Genomic DNA, 16149 nt, shown 5'->3' on the forward strand with positions numbered 1-16149 from the left:
GGTGGAACCTTCAAGAATGAGATTTGTGTCCTCATAAGAGAGGCTCCAGAGAGACCCCTCACCCCTTCCATCATGTGAGGACACAATGAGAAGTAGGCATTCTGCAACTCAAAACAGAATGGGTCTTCTGGCCCTGAACCTGGCCATGCGGACACCCTGAACTTGGACTTCCAGCCTCCACAACTGTGAGAAATAAATTTCTGTTGTTTAGAGACCACTAAGTTATGCTCTTGTGTTATAGTAGCCTGAATGGGCTAAAAAAAAAAAAAAAAAAAAAAAAAAAAAAAAAGAAGCACTCACTTCCAGGGTAGTTAAGATTAAATGTTTGGTGCTGAGTGCCTGGACCATAGTTAACATAATAAATGCTTCCCTGGCTCCATGCTCCATGGATTTATGTGGACCCTCTCACGTAAGCCTTGAGAGTCGGTCAGTCTCTCTTTTTTTGTCCCCTTTTCCCTTGTCTTTTTGAATTCTAGCTTGGTCGAATGGGCACAGAAACACCCTGGCTGTGACACTCACCGGCTCTCCATCTTTTCCCTGTCCGGGTATCCCTGGGAGCCCGGGAGCACCGGGATCACCTCTGGGACCAGCTGGTCCTGGACTCCCTTCTTCACCTGCTGCTCCCTGGGAAGACAGGTGGACAGTTTCCAGGATCAATGGCGTGCAGAAGGTAAGCTTTTCAGGGGTGGGTGAGCCAGCCAACCGGTAGGATTCCTGGCGATGCTCTGACTGTTCTATACGACATATATAATAAGTTGGGCTGGGTCCCCCACAATTTCTATGCTGAGGTCCTAATCCCCCATACCTCAGTTGAGAAGTAGGATCTTTTTTGCAGAGGCAATTCGTTGCTAGGTTGAGGTCATATTGGAGGAGGGCGGCCCCTCATCTAGTATGACTAGTGTCCTTGTAAGAAGAGGAAATTTGGACACAGGTCAGCATAGAGGGAAGGCAGTGTAAAGACACAGGGGGAAGGCAGCCATCAATAAGCCAAGGAGAGAGTTCTGGAAGACATCCTTCCCTCGTGGCCCTCAAGGGAAACCGGCCCTGCTGAAACCTCGATTTAGGACTCCCAGACGTGGTAAGAATGGTCAGCCAGTCCACCTGTGTCGTGTAAGCCACCCAGCTAGTGACACTTGTTACAGCAGACTTGGTAAACTAATACGAGGCAGGACTTGGGAATGGACAGGACATTTGCAGTGTTAGAGCCCAGTTGTCCACCCAGGGCCGCGGGGAAAGCATCCGGTGCATCTCTTGTGGGAGGTCCTTCCACTTTTGCTTGAATTCCTACAAGAGCAGAGAGCTCACCACTTTCCTAGGCCTTATTCCTTTATTGGGCAGCCCTGTTACACACGTCTTTTGCATTCAGCCAAGAGTGCCGTCTCAGAAGTCTTCTGGACATGCGACCCTCAAGCCTGGTGTTCCGCGGACAAAATCTAATCCCTCTTCACAGTGGAGGCCTTCAGAGATAGGAACACTGCTCAGGGCTCTGAAGTCCGGGGAGGAAAAACCAGAGGCAGAGAGCTTCAGGACCCGGGGAGGGAGGAAGCTGGGCTTCGAGCCTCTCTGTGCCAATGCACACCCACATGCTCCCCAACAGGACCACAGTCTCCAGCCCTATGTGGCATCCCTGGCTGTGACGTGTGGGTGGAGCCACGAGGGCTTCTCTTCCAGGGCAGGGCTCCCTTGGGCTGAGCTGCAGTGTAAATGCCTCCAGACATTCCCTGATGGACAGGGGGTGCATTAAGGACCAAGGTGGGGGCAAGCAAGGGCACTTCCATGCAAGCCTAGGGCAGGATCGGCTTCCCCAAACCTCAGGCCAGTCACTGGACACGTGACACAGAGAAAGAGCATGTCCTGGCACCACGACTTTTGACCTCTTTGCGGACCACTCAGGTCTCCTTCCCAGCACAGCCCTGGGCCTGGGCCCTCAGCCCAGGCTTCCCGCTCAGCCAAGGAGAGGTGTCTGGTGCCCCCTGGTGGTGAATATGCCAACTAATTTACTCCTCGGCTCAACTGGACCTCAAAGCCTCCAGCACCTTGGTCACCCCCTTCCAGATCATCAGTTCTCTACTTACAAAGTGTCAAGAATAGAGCCCAATCTTCAGACGTGATATAAGCAAAGCAAAGAAGATGGGCCAGGATTATTTTTCCCCTGGCTTCCTCTGGGTGCTCTCTTTTTACTGCCACCATCTACAATGGCATTATTTTCCTTCCAAACAAAAATTAGCACCTGCACCACATAAGGATTATTATAGGGCTTATCATCAACACTCCGAAAACTCAAGATATGTTCCACAGGTTGGCTGACCATTTTTCTCTGCGACAGGTATTTTAAAATCCAGTAAATGTAACATCTATTCTTGTTAATTCTGCCCAAATGGAAAAGACAACATGATCGCTCCTTTAAAAGGTCCCGGGTGAAGTGTGGACTAGAAGGGATCGGGATCAAGACGTTGAGGCGCTTGTTCTAAAGGGGGCCCCTGTGGACTGTCCGCCATTCAGAGGACACCTGTCCTGGACAGGACACTGCTCATGGGGGGCAGGGCGGGCTTCACAGTGGATCTCCTCTCCTGCCCTGTGCTGAGCCCTCCAGCATGCCAGTTCGGTACTTAATCCTCACACCCTGCCACCAACATGTCACTGTCCTCGTCTCACAGATGAGAAAATCCCAGTGCATGGATGGCACCCGGGATCTGTCATATCCACACTGGCACACTGACGTTCGGGTGGATTATCTGCGTGCATGTGGTGGGGGTTGCTGTCCTGTGAGTGTGAGATTTTCAGAACCCTGGTTTCCACGCCCTGGAAGTCGGCCGCAGGCCCTCAGCAGTAAACCCCAGAGGCATCTAGAAGGCAAGTGAAACCCGATTTTGAAAGGCTGGGCACCTTCCTCCTCTGCCTCTGGGGTGCTGATGTCTCATGCAGACACCATATCTCTCTTGCCCCTAATAAATAAACACTCTTTCTCATACTTGGGAAGGCTTAAGTGCGCACACGAGGTGTGGGATGGATACACTGGTGTACCGAACTGAGAGAAAGCAGGATTTGAAGTCAGGCAGACCTCGCTGTGGGGGGTAGGTCGAATCTCCTGCTCTCTCAGAGCCTCAGTCTCCCTATCCGACACACAGGTCTGCCGTGAGCTGGCCAGAGGGGGCCGCACGGCCTTCTCTTCTCTCTCCTCTGCCTGGAAAGTCCCTTCGGACCCCAGTGCCCTAACCCAGGCCTGAGCAGCTTCCCTCTGCCTCCACCTTTGCTGCCTTTTAAGAAGCTGGGAATGTGGAGGCGCCCTGGGGGCTCAGGCAGTTAAGCAAGTGACTCTGGATTTCGGCTCAGGTCAGGATCTCAGGGTTCGGGAGTTGGAGCCCCGCACTGGGCTCTGTGCTGGCAGTGCAGAGCCTGCTTGGGCTTCTGTCTCTGTCCCTCTCTGCCCCTCCTCTGCTCATGCTCGCTGTCTCGTGCTCTCTCTCTCAATAAATAAACTGAAAAGAAAGGAAGCTGAGAACAGATGCCGCGTGCTGACCACAAGCCCCTTCTCACCTTCTCACCGTGCTCCCCATCTTTTCCAGGGGGGCCTCTGATGCCAGGTGGGCCCTGAAAACAGACAGGTTATTCACATGGTCAAGTTCAAGATGGCCTGTGACCCCCCCAGAGAAGGGTGATCCAATGCCAAGGCTACAGCTCTGTGCCCATGGGCTCCCCATCCCTGACTCAATTCACCAGAGGGTGGCCATCTCCTCCCTGCCTCCCCACCCTGCATCTGCTCACACACCCCTGTGTCAGAGCCCAGTCTGCCTGGACGTCTGCCCCACCCCGGACTGTGGCTCTCAAGAGGGCAGGGTGCAGCCTACACTGGACACCAGGGAGGCTGAGGGTGACCTAGGGACACAGGCTCCACACCAAGGACCCGCTCCACCTGTGTCCTTGACATCAGCTAGAGCCTGACTCTGAGACAAGGCTCAGTGCAAACGGCCCACGGACACCCCAGTAGGGAAACAGAGCAGTGAGAATGGGGCGGATGGGCAGATAGCATGTGTTTATGTGACTGGAGCTCAGTCCTGCAGGCGCTCTAGGGGCCAGGGCAGGACGCGCCCTCTGGAGCTGCCCAGGGGAAGGAGCCAGGTGTCCACACAGCCATCAGTTAGGGGCTGCTTCCGGAGGTGCTAAAAACCACATGTCCTATGGCTGGACAACGTGGCCTCCAAAAGCCAGAGAAAACCCTCAGGCTAAGGAACGCAGGGTTGGTCCCTGGAAGCGACATAAGGCCATGTTCCAGCACCATCCCTGGCGACCACTAAGGACACGACTCAGCCTCCCTGTGCTTCCCTCTCCTCTCGTGCAACATGGAAGCAGTGATCACATCCACCTCGCAGGGTCGAAGGGGTTCGGTGAACTAACACACGTAAAGTGCTTAGAACAGAGCCTGGCGTGTAACAATGTCCCGTATTTGTCCTCCTAAGTGCTGTGAGTATGATCCATAAAGGCTGATGATGACCAAACAGGATCGACCTCAATCTACTTTAGGAAGACAAATTCTCTGTTGCCCTTGACTATGCCACCGGGTGTTTTATGGCGGAACGTTAAAGCTGAAATCGTCTATGGCAGCTCTCGGAGCTAGCCCGTCAGCAGACGCGGGGCCCCGCGGGAGGGGACTCCGCACACCGGGGACAGGGTGCTGTTCACCGCCGTTAGCCGCCGTCCAGGGCAGCCGCCCTCTCCCCTTTAGAAGGTGAAAAGCAGAGGCCTTGGGAAGTGACCTGCAGAGGGACCCTAAGGGTCAGGACCCGTTTGCACCTTTCAGGTGTGTTTTGTCTCTTCTAACGGCAAACTCGGGGGCCGACTAGCACCCGCCTGACCCTTAGAGGCTTTCTGCGGTTTTCTGCAGTCCCAACAGCTCTGTTTACCACTTGGCGGTCTCATGAGCGACCTAGAGCCTCAGGCTGCTTCACTTTCTAGGTGCCCTTCTCTGGGATGTCAATTTCTCCATCCGTAAAGTGGGAGGAAGGATGGCTACCCCCTGGGGCTGCAGGGAGGAGAAAGAAGGGAACCTGGTGGGTGGGCACCACTGACCCATGACCCGCACCGGCACCCCGGCCCTCCCCCGATCACTCACCGCGCTTCCTGGGGGGCCGCTGGCACCAGGCAGGCCTGCAGCTCCAGGAGTCCCCTATGCAGAGGCAGGAGTTTAGAAAGGCCCCACGTAGTGATTACAGATGGTTTCCCCAGTGTGTCTGTAAGCCCGCCTTCTCTTCCGTTCACGGTAATTCGCTGCACTTCTCCTGGCCCGAAGTTCCCTCCACAGGGAAGGTGACCTCCTCCCCCATGCACACTGGCCAGACCTCCAGTGAGTGCATTCTGGCACGCACGTGGGAAACAGGAGGTTCCTTCAGACCAAGGCACGGAGGTGGCAGACGTGGAGGGTGTGTGTTGTGCACGTGTGAGTGTGCCCATGCATGAGTGTGTGCGTGTTCACTTTGACGGATGCATCAGGGAATGCTTCCTGGAGGAAGTGGATTCGAATGCAACGCTCATGGTTAATGAAGATTCCACGAGAGGGGGTGCGGGGGTCGACACCATGGAGATGGGGAAGTAGGGAACTCTCCAAGGACTGGAGGCTCCTCGTGTTATCTTCCAGGCCTCCTTGCCTGCATGCAGCTTCCATTTCCCTCCAGGCTGCACCCCGTCCAGGGCTCTCTCTACTGGCAGGGAGGAGCCTGCTATCTGCCCCCACCCTGGGACATCCATGTCGGTCACCGCCCTTGGCTGGCCCCATTTCCCCTCGGCCATGTGCACGGATGGCCTGGGCTATGCAAGCACACTACAGCCGGGTACATCTAACCCACTGTCCCAGGAGCATGGGGGTGGTCATTTCCCACTCCTGCTCCAGGGAGAGCCGGTGCGGAGGTGGTCTGCTCCCCCAGTGGCATCGTGACAAGTAGCTCTGTCAGCCCGGGGACACCAGCGCCAACCCCACGGAGATCCCAGCCCCACAGGAAACCAGGCACAGTGGCAGAGAGTTCAGAAGGCCTGTGCAGGAAGGCACCTGTCTGCATGCATCCCTAGCCATGCCCGCGTGCTGACAGTTTCTGTAGGGGCGTGTGCATCACAGTACAGGTGCGCCCTGGTTTCAGAATGTGTGCAAGTGTGAGGGGGTGTTTGTGTGTCCCTGTGTGCATCCCCCACACGTGTGGAAGGACACTCCTGTCACGGGCTGGGCTTGCAGACAAAGCCCTGAAGCGCGAGTAATGTTGCAGAGACCAGGACATCTCTCCTGGTCCTTGCTGCTCCAAGGCGCCCAGCCCTGGCCGACCACTCGGCCCTTCCCTACAGTCAGCCCAGAGCCCAGGGCACATGCGGGCCCAGCCTCCCTCTGCGGGCCCCCCGGGAAGTGCATGAGGACTCACAGGGTTTCCAGCCGCTCCAGGTGCCCCCCGGGGGCCTTCTTGTCCCTTGGCACCCTGCCCGGGAGACAAAGGGGGCAGTGAGACATCATGGGGAAGCTGTCCTTGTCCCCATGTGGGACCATCTCAGGGACACCCTGCTCATCGGAATCCATTAATGGATACTGGGCAGGGAGCAGAGTCCACAGCACGCGGAAATCACAACCTCCTGGCCGTCTGTCCATCCGCTGGAGCCCAGCCTGTGGTTATTTTATTCTGGCCTCACCACCCCCCGGGTATAGGTATTCGCACAGACACCTTATGTAAACGAGGCTCAGAGGAACAGGGCGGCCCAAGTGCACACAGCCAGCCAGTGGCACCCCTGGGATCTGAGCCCAGACAGGTCAGTCCAAAGGGAACTCTCCAGAGAACGTGCCTGAGAGAGAGGCAGTTAAGGAGCTCAAGCAGAGAAAAATAACCACAAAATAAAAATGCTAATCCGCACCAGCAGCAGATACACCAGAGCCGCCAGTCAGAGGGGAGGGTGGGAGGGTTTTCCTGCATCTGAACCACCCCGTGTCCTAGCATCACTTTCCCATCCAGGGGTCCAGAGGTAGCGCCCACCCCCAGAGCTGCATTTTGGGTGCCTTGTGAGGGCCCCCGGGGGCCCTGGGCTCACAGCATCTGTGGTAGTGCCCCCTGCTGGGCTGCCCCAAAATGCCAGGCAGGCAGGGCCACTGGGGACAGGGAGAGACAGCGGGTGGGCAGGGTTTTCTGCAACTCAGAGCCCACAGTCGGAGAGAGGGTTTCTTACCGGCGCTCCGATGGGTCCCCGAGGGCCCAGTTCTCCAGGACGGCCTTGAGATCCCTGCAATGGAACCATCAAGGAACTAGGTCATCACCCTAGTTCCTAGCAGATGGGGTGGGGCGGAGACAAGGGCAGTGGGTCTGGCTTGGGGTCACCCTGGTTCCTAGCAGATGGGGTGGGGACACGTGCAGTGGGTCTGGTATGGGATCCACGGTGGGGACATCCTTGGAGCTGTGAGGAAGGAGGAAGGGGCTGGATTCGGTTAGTGGGGATCCTGTGCGTAGACCATGCAGTTCAGACATGCAGTCACACGGCTTTTGGATGCCCTGCGACCAGGTGCACGGGGCGGGGGGGGGGGGGGTGCGTGGGGTGCAGAACACAGGGTACAGGGCCCTCACCGGCTCGCCAGGCATGCCGGGATCACCCTTCTCTCCTTTCGGCCCTCGTTCTCCCTGTTGGCGAAGCAGAGGACAGCACACATACCCTGCCCTGTGCCCAGATCAGGCCACACCGGCCCCTCCTGTCCGCTTTCTGCATCTGACCCCTTAGCAAAGTCTGTTATCTCTGCCTGGGGTCCTCTCCCCTATCGCCCCCTGACCTTGGACTCTGATGATTCTTCTCATCCTTCAAATCCAAGATCAAGAATCCCTTCTTCAGGGAAGCTACCCCAAACTCAGGGACTCGCGTCACAGTGTCTTTCTCCGCAGTACCTGTCACACAGCACTTAGATCCTTGTTTGTTGTCCCCACCCCCTCCAGCCCCAAGCCCTGCACATGCAGACGGTCAACAGTGATAGAGGGACTGTTGAGCAGAAAGGCGATTCTCGGACCCTGAGCCCCGTCCCTGCCTTGTCTTGATGGAGGAGTTGGGGAGCAGGCTTTGCTCAAGGGACCTGACAGACTGCGGACTCAAGGCTGCACCCTCAATGGCTAGATTGGCGTGTCTAGCTTTAGCTGAAGAAGAGGTGGGCCACAGCCAGGTAAAGGTGTGCACTATCGGGGGCTGCCCAGGATCGAGTCATCTAATAGGCGAGGAGACGGGTCACTCTCTTGATCTGCTGGTGTCCCATCCAGGGCTCCCAACACCTCCCAGGAAGGCTGGAGGGACAAGAGAGCCTCACCCTGTTCCCTGCCAGTGACCGTGAGAAGGTGGGCAGACAGGAGTCTCCATCAAGGGCGGCCCTGGAAAGCACTCAGGCCTCCACCTTTCAGGGCTGAAGGGCCAGGATGGGAGATGGATGGAGACAGTGGACCGTGGTGAAAACAGCCTCAGCTCCACAGGAACTGGCTTAGAACTTGTTCTCCACTGTGCTGGCTCTATAACCCTGGGCAGAGTATTTAGTCATAGGGTCCTCTGTGACCATATCTACAAAATGAACAGGCAAGTTCTCCATTTCACACAGTGTGAGGCACAGAGAAGGCACAGAGAAGGGGCAGCAGAGATGAGCCCCAGAGGGGAGAGTGGGGGGGGGGTCTGTGGAGCTCTCTAGAGACAGCAGGGTAATGATGGAAGCCTGTGCATTAGAAGGGCCGTGCACGGCTCCTTCTAAAGGAGCAGGACCCAGTGCTGTCCCTGAGTGCCACGGGCTGTCTAGGGAGACCCCAGGTCCCCATCTGCAGGAAGGCCGCAGGAGAGACTGGGATGAGTACTTCCTGGAAGGTATAAAGAAGGCCTGCATAGGCAGGGAATTTGAAAGCAAAGGCTCCAGAGACCAGGAAGTCTGGGGAGGCCCCTGGAAGCATCTAGAAGGCAAATTCTAACGTGTGAGTTAGGGAGCCTGGGGTGGGCTAGTCCTAAACCTTCAGGTGCAGGAGAAGCCGGAAGACAGGCTGCTTTCTCTCCCCGGGCACAGGCAGACTCCGGAGACCTTGCCTGGGGTTCCCACCTGCTCTCCTCGCCCAAGCGACTGGCGGATCGCCCAGTTAGCATCTGCACAGTCCTGGCTGGTTTTCTCTCTCTGCATCCTGTGTGGCATGGAATCTGCATGGTCTACCTTGGGGAGCTGTGGCCAAGATTCAATGAGGTGGCTTTTGCAAAGTGCTCCGTGGCACCCACACAGGTGTGACCTCACTGGTTCCTCTGGAGCAAACCAGCTCATCACACACTCCAGCTCTGCTCCTCAGGGACAGCAATACTTTCCTGACAGCACACTTTCCTCCCTGCTGTGGGGACTTTCAAGACACTTTGGTCCTCCAGTCACTGGCAATACAACCCACAAAGACAAAAGGGCTAATGGGGTTCTTTCGGGTGATGCACTAGGAAGAAGCTGGAGGAAGGGACTGTAGATGGCAGTTGTCAGGCCACAGGAGGGACCCCTGGGGACTCACAGGCAAGGTGCTCAAGCCATTTTCAGCCCCAGCCTGGGGATCAGTCAGGAAGCAGAGCCTTCACTCCAGGAGCACACAGTGGGTACTCATCCACAGCCGCTGAATGCACGGGTGTGAGTGGCTTCTTTCTCCTCCAGGCTGCGCCCCCTACCGGTGAGTCCGTCAACCACGTCAACACCCTCTTTGGGCTCAGTGTCATCCTGCAACTGGGCTGGCATCCTGCAGATTCCTTTGCAGGCTGACGGGGTGGAGTCAGGCCGCCCCAGACCCTTCCTAGCTGGCTGCTTCTTCGCCACCCGCCAGCGCCCCCTGCCCACCCCTTACAAAGACCCTCTTGAGTTCTTAGCTGCAACATCCCCAAGCCCGAGGCTGCCTGTCCCTCCTTCCTCCAGTGAAGGACTGGGTCCCCTCCGCAGACCTGCACGCGGCATCCCAGCCTCCCCAGGTGCCACCCCCAGCCAGCCCCAGCAGCCTTCTCCATCCCCAGACAGAGGGAGGTGGGTTTTTCCTCCCAGCCTTCTCTATTCCCTTGCTTAATTATGCCTGGGACTTTGCCACCCTGCGCCATGTGCAGGGACTCAAAGGGAGCATGCCTCAGGAGAGCAAGGAGACGTCAAACATCACTTTTCAAAACCATCAACACAAGTACAGTTACCATGGCGACGAGGCTGGTCCCAGAGAGACTCATGCAATAATCCACAATGAACCGTTTTTTTTTTCCCCCATAGACACAATTTCTTCACTTTGCACCTGAGGTGGCTTCCTGATCTCCGAAAGGCTCAGACCCTACAGGAAGTGTCGTGATTGGGGTTCAAAGGGGAGGCCTGGCAGGCCCGGACTCTCCCTCATGAGCCTTCCAACTGGAATACCTTGGAAATCATCTTTAAGGGAGTGATTCCTTTAAGGAGGGGCCGCCTCTGCAGGCTTGTCTCCAGCTGGAGGGGCTCAGGGTGGGTCCGAGGGAGAGAGACCCAGAGGACGGAGACCAGGAGAGGTGGTCCTGGGACAGGCAGACACTGGGGTGCTGTGATGTGGGCGGCCACCACCAGGGCAAGCCCTGAATCTTCTCGGCAGGTGGGGACAGCCGCTGTGGCCAGGCAGGTCCTTGCAGCCCACAACCCATCTCACGGCCTATCTCCCAGGCAGGCGCTTTGCAACCTGCATAGCTCCTCTGACCCACAAGTCGTCATCTGTGAAACGGGGCACATGTGCAGTTCCCTCAGGGACAGCGTCAGCACTGGCAGCCCGGCACCTGCCACGCGAGATGCGCTCAAGCTCTGCCCCTTCCACTCCTTGGCTCGCTGCCCCAGCTCCTATCTTTCCCCACATATACAGGATACGCTGCAGCTTTCTAAGTTGTATACGCTCAACACCGAGCGCTCCCACAAAACAACTACTGAAATGTGGATGTGTGCGGGCTCTCAGCGGCCGTGCGGCCTGGAGCAGCCACAGGAGGACCCCGTCCTGAGAGCAAAGGGGACAAGCAGGTGCACGCCTCGGGCCATAGTGCTGCCGAGAGCGGAGGTCATCCTGGAAAAACTTATTTTCTCGAGAGCCTTTCATGGACAGAGGAGGGAAAGGCTTCCCTGCGGCTGCCACGATGATGAGCCTCCTTGCTGAGTGTTTTAGTCTCTGGGAGAAGCCACAAGAGCTCCGTGCACCAGCCACACCCTGCAGCTGGCTGGGTCTCCACTGTCCTCCCTCCGAACGGCCTCTCTTAGACCCGGGTCCCCCCAGTGTGCTTCAGTCTCTGGGACCCATTCAGGCCAACATCCTCAGTAATGCTCCCCGGGATGCCTCAGTCCACCGCCACCTGACCTGCTCTCCTCCTGACCACCGGCTCTCTGGGCAGCGGAGACCCAACCTTAACCCAGGAGAGGGCTGGCCCTCACCCTCAGCCAGCAAGAGGTGACCTCCAGGCCCCTGGCATGCCTGCCTGACACCGAGCCAGGCCCCTGCAGGGCCCTTCCCCCCGCCGCCACCGCCCAGCTGTCTGGACAAATCTGGAAGTGAGCCGCCCTGCAGACCCGTGTGGAGGGGCTAAGTCAGGAGCCAGAGCAGGCAGGCAGCGCAGGTCTGGCCAAAGGGCACCTGCAGCCCCCCAGGGGCCGCTGCTACTTACTGGCATCCTGGGGTGAGGCGTGAACAGGGGCGTCTGAAAAGGAAAGCACAGAAATGAGAAAGATGTGACTTGCTTTTAACCACCTGCCTCTAAGAGACTTGACCACGTGGGAGAACGCAGCCCCAGCATTTCCTTTAGTGATGATTCGTGTTGACAGGTACAATCACATATTTCTTTCAAGTCCCCGAGGGGTGATCAAGGCAGGGCAGAAAAGCACTGTGGTTAGATGGGGGACCCAGAGTCACACCCCCACTTAAAACTTTGTGACCATCTGTCAGCTTCCATTCCCACATCAGTAAAGTGGGGATGAAACCTTCTCTGTTCAGGGTGCCCTGGGCTGAGATGGAGAATCCTTGTGAGTAATTGGACCCTGGGACACCGCCCCCGACCCCCAGAGTCTGTCACCAGCAGCACCCCTGGGCATGAGGTGTGTGAGAAGAAACCAGGGGAGGCGCCCTCTGGCCACTCCTTATCCGGGCACATAGAGCCACGTGGCCCTCCAGCCCCACCCTGTGTCCATACTGCCATTAGTGCTTCACAGATGCCATGGCTTCTCTAGCCACAGGGCATTTGCACCTGCTGTCCTTTGGAAACACACTCCCATCCTCCCTTTATCCGGTTGACCACAGCCCATCCTTGGGGCTGTTTTCAACGTCTCGTCTTCCAAGACCCCCTTTCCCCTCCACCAAATATAAATTAGGTCCCCTTGTTACTCTCCCTAACTGCACCCTGTTCTTTCCCCTGCTGGCATTTCCTATAATTTGTCACATACGTGTTTCAGGGCCACCAGGGGACTAGAGTCTGTCTCGCCCACCAGGCTGAAGCTCTGTGGGGTCCAAACACCACCAGTGCCTGGCTCACAGCAGGTGCTCAGAAAAATAAGTGAGTGGGCAAAAGAACATCACAGATTCTAGTCTGAAAACACAATGAAGTCAAAACAGAAGGATAAAAGCAAGTTTCCTAACCTCAGCCTCTATATCCCCAAATACCAGTCTCTTCTCCAGAAGAAACCACCGTTTCCCAGTGTAGCAAGTTTTTCTAAGTACTTTCACACAATTATGAATGTATAAAAATGCACGACTTTGCACACGAATTCTACAAATATCAACAGCAAACACATGGTTATTGGTCCTTGTATATACGTGTAAAGCCACATATTCTCTACAGCAATGAAGAGGTCAATCATCCGTTCTCCCTGCAGTGTGGATAAGAAACTGGGAGGCAGACACGCAAACTGCTTCACGGAACTCCCACAGCCAGTGAGTGCGCCTCAGGAAGTGGCCCCACCGGCTGGGCCGTGAGCCCATGCTGGGTTTTCCACCACATCTCTGTTGCGTGCCAGTATCTTCTCAAGGCCACATACGTTGTGTGTGTGCGCGTGTGTGCACATGCATGTGTGTGTGTATTTTTACAAACTAGGACTCCAGGATATGGCTATCCTATGGTTTACTTCATTTTCTGCCACGTAAGTTGCCTATAATACTTCATTATAAGTAAAACTACAATGTATGTCCCTGTACACGTTTTTTCAAATACACACAGTGCAAACACTTCTCTGGGACAGATGCCTGGAAGAGGCATTTCTAAGCTACAAGCACACACTTTACGATACGTTAATACTGAGTAACTCCTCAAGCAAGTGCTACCAGTCTGCCCTCACACAGCACAATAGTGCTCACTTCCCTGCATGCCTGCCAACATCAGATGTTTCCAGTATCACACAAAAGTTTTATATGACCATTTGTGGCTCTAAATAGAATTCTGAGATTCTTCTAACACCCTTATGGGATGGCTGAGTCTCATTCCGACAGGCATGAGTGTGGGAGGAGACTGAACAGGGGAGTAATGATCTAACAAACACACATGACACAGAGTATGATTTTCTGTCATCCTGCAGATGGGATTTCCGGGTGTTCAGGCTCTCATCTCCTGGCCTCCATACTTAGACGGTTCTCTACTTTGGGAATCGAGTGATCCATACTTGGCCAACCCTGAAGCCATGTTCAACTTCCCCAAAATCAACTGATCAAAGCACAAACTACTAAGGCTGGGAAGAAACATTAAGATGAAAAAAAAAAAAACAACCCAAAATATGCTCCCATATTCATATGGCAGTTGTTTTTAATTTAGTGTTTATTATGTACCAGAAACTATACTACATACCCTGTATTAATTCAGTTGGTTTTCACTAGAAATGTACTATAGCTGGGTATAATAGTTTTTCGTAACAGACGAGAAGGTGAGGTCTTTGAAGTTAAACAATATACCTAAGATCAGTGCTGGCTGATGGCAGATAAGGGACTCAGGAAGTCAAGCCCACTATTTCGTGGCTCCGAAGCCCATGCTCTTACTCAACACCAATCACAATGCCTGCCCTCATACCTGCATGGGGTGGAATCATGAGTCATGGTTATATATCCACGTGCAGTCTTACTCTGGACAAAGTCTCCCCCTGCTTGTCTCTGGACCTCAACTTCCCCGTATGCAACAGGTGGGTACATATTCTGTGTCTAACCAGTGTTCTGCTAAATAGTAACCGTGCTTGCTGCACAAAAGCAATAAATCAGTAAGTGCAAGGTGGTTCTTAGAGATGCTCATGTATTTCCAGATCGCAAGACCTAGGAACAGGCAATCTCTATTAAAAAGATGTCTATAACTAAGTGAAGAGTGGGGGAGGGGGGCTGCCTTAGGGATTCAAAGAAGGAGAGGATGAGAAGCAGTGTAACCTACCGTTCCAGGTAACCCAGGGGGGCCGGGAGGACCAACTTCACCCTGGATGAGAAACAAAAAAAAAAGAAAAGAAATGACCATTTATCCTCGAGCGAACTCTGCTTATCCTGGGACACCTTTCCCCAGGCAACAGAGTCACACACACGGTATCCACCATGAAAGACAGACTCCAAATTAGAGACTATTTCAGACATACGAAAACCTTATGTTTTGAGAATTATCTAGGCCACTCTGGGCAGCTGTCGATCACTCCTATCACTCGATGCTATTCCAGTGTGAATGCGGAGATAAAGTGATCCACTGTCCATCTTCTTGCTGATGACACTTAGGCTGCCTCCTCTCACCACAACCCACGAGACAGCAAACATCCCCATTGTGCGCCCTTGGGCACAAAGACATGTGCCCCCTACAGACTCCACGGGCCCTGTTCCGGCCCGTGTGGAGGGGATGGGCTCTTCGCAGGGGGCTGAGGGGACACATTTACATTCCTGTAAACAACACAGGTGCGGGAGTTAAGCCTCTAGAGCTTTAAACCTCAATCTACCACTTTATACACTTTTTACCTCTTTGGGCTTATTTATCTCTTTGCGATATACTGATAATAGTACATTCAGCTCATATCATATGGGGGCTGACTGAGATCATCTTCTGCAGGGGCCCCGTAGGGAGGAAATCCGTACATTTGACCTGAGGGGAGAGGGGCACTGGGCAGCGCCATGCAGGAGGGACTACAGAGAGCACACGGTCCCCAAAGCCTGTCACTCCACGTGTGTCACATGATGCCTGGACTTGGATGTCTGTGCCCACACGTGTTCCGAGTGGCCCGGGGTCAGGACTGTGGCAGGCTTTCCATGTGTGGTTAGTGAACAAAGGAATGAATAAAGCTGGCTTAGACAGGGACAAGGCCACTCTTAGCAAACAATAATAATACGGTAAACATAGTTACATTGTTTCTGTCTTATTTCCATGGTTATACGGTATTTAATTCCAGTTACCAGATTATGTTTATACATGTTTTAAGTTTTTAAAAAAATTTTTTTAATGTTTATTTATGTTTTGAGACAGATGGAGAGAGAGAGAGAGAGAGAGAGAGAGAGAGAGAACAAGCTGGGGAGGGGCAGAGAGAGAGGGAGACACAGAATCTGAAGCAGGCTCCAGGCTCTGAGCTGTCAGCACAGAGCCTGACGTGGGGCTCGAACCCATGAGCCATGAGATCATGACCTGAGCTGAAGTCAGACGCTTAACGACTGAGCCACCCAGGCACCCCTTAACTCATTTAATCTCCATAGAAATGCCTATAATGCAGATACTTTGGTATGCCGATTTCATTCATAAATAAGGGTAATGACACATAACATTCATGCACCTGCTTGAAGTCATACCCAGCACATGGCTGAGCCTGGTTTTAAGCTCAGAACCCAACCAGCATTGCCTTCGCTGAAGTTCCAGAATTTGTTTTGTTCTGTTTTGTTTTTAAAGAAAAACACTTTCTTGGTGCTATTTGCATTACATGATTTGACCCAGTTATTCTCCTGACACTGACTTCCTGATGCTCCAGAAGCAATCTCATTTAACCTAGTATACCTCAAATGAAAAAGTCCAAATAATCAGAAGTTGAGTGTTTCCCAGTGATAAAGGAAATTTTCAATGTTTCATTTGTGTGGGCCCCGGGCTCCCAGGGAAGCTACACTTTAACATTTACCAACGTGAAAATGACTCAGAATACCTTCAGAGCACGGGCTCTATTTCTGCCCCAGCACATATTATACATCTGCTTTGTTAAAA

General features: G+C 54.3%; 1 protein-coding gene across 1 annotated transcript in view; it reads right to left on the reverse strand.

Moving 5' to 3' along the window:
• Positions 1–16149, reverse strand: part of COL22A1 (collagen type XXII alpha 1 chain) — a 235627-nt gene that overhangs the window by 86593 nt on the left and 132885 nt on the right. Inside the window, exons 29-36 of the mRNA XM_047841976.1 lie at positions 14365–14406; positions 11635–11667; positions 7584–7637; positions 7192–7245; positions 6402–6455; positions 5111–5164; positions 3538–3591; positions 520–624 (exon numbers count right to left, since the gene is read on the reverse strand). Coding sequence (XP_047697932.1) covers positions 520–624; positions 3538–3591; positions 5111–5164; positions 6402–6455; positions 7192–7245; positions 7584–7637; positions 11635–11667; positions 14365–14406 — 450 coding nt within the window. The remainder of the gene's footprint in view (positions 1–519; positions 625–3537; positions 3592–5110; positions 5165–6401; positions 6456–7191; positions 7246–7583; positions 7638–11634; positions 11668–14364; positions 14407–16149) is intronic.

Source organism: Prionailurus viverrinus, chromosome F2 (assembly GCF_022837055.1).
Source record: "Prionailurus viverrinus isolate Anna chromosome F2, UM_Priviv_1.0, whole genome shotgun sequence".
Taxonomy (NCBI): Eukaryota; Metazoa; Chordata; class Mammalia; order Carnivora; family Felidae; genus Prionailurus; species Prionailurus viverrinus.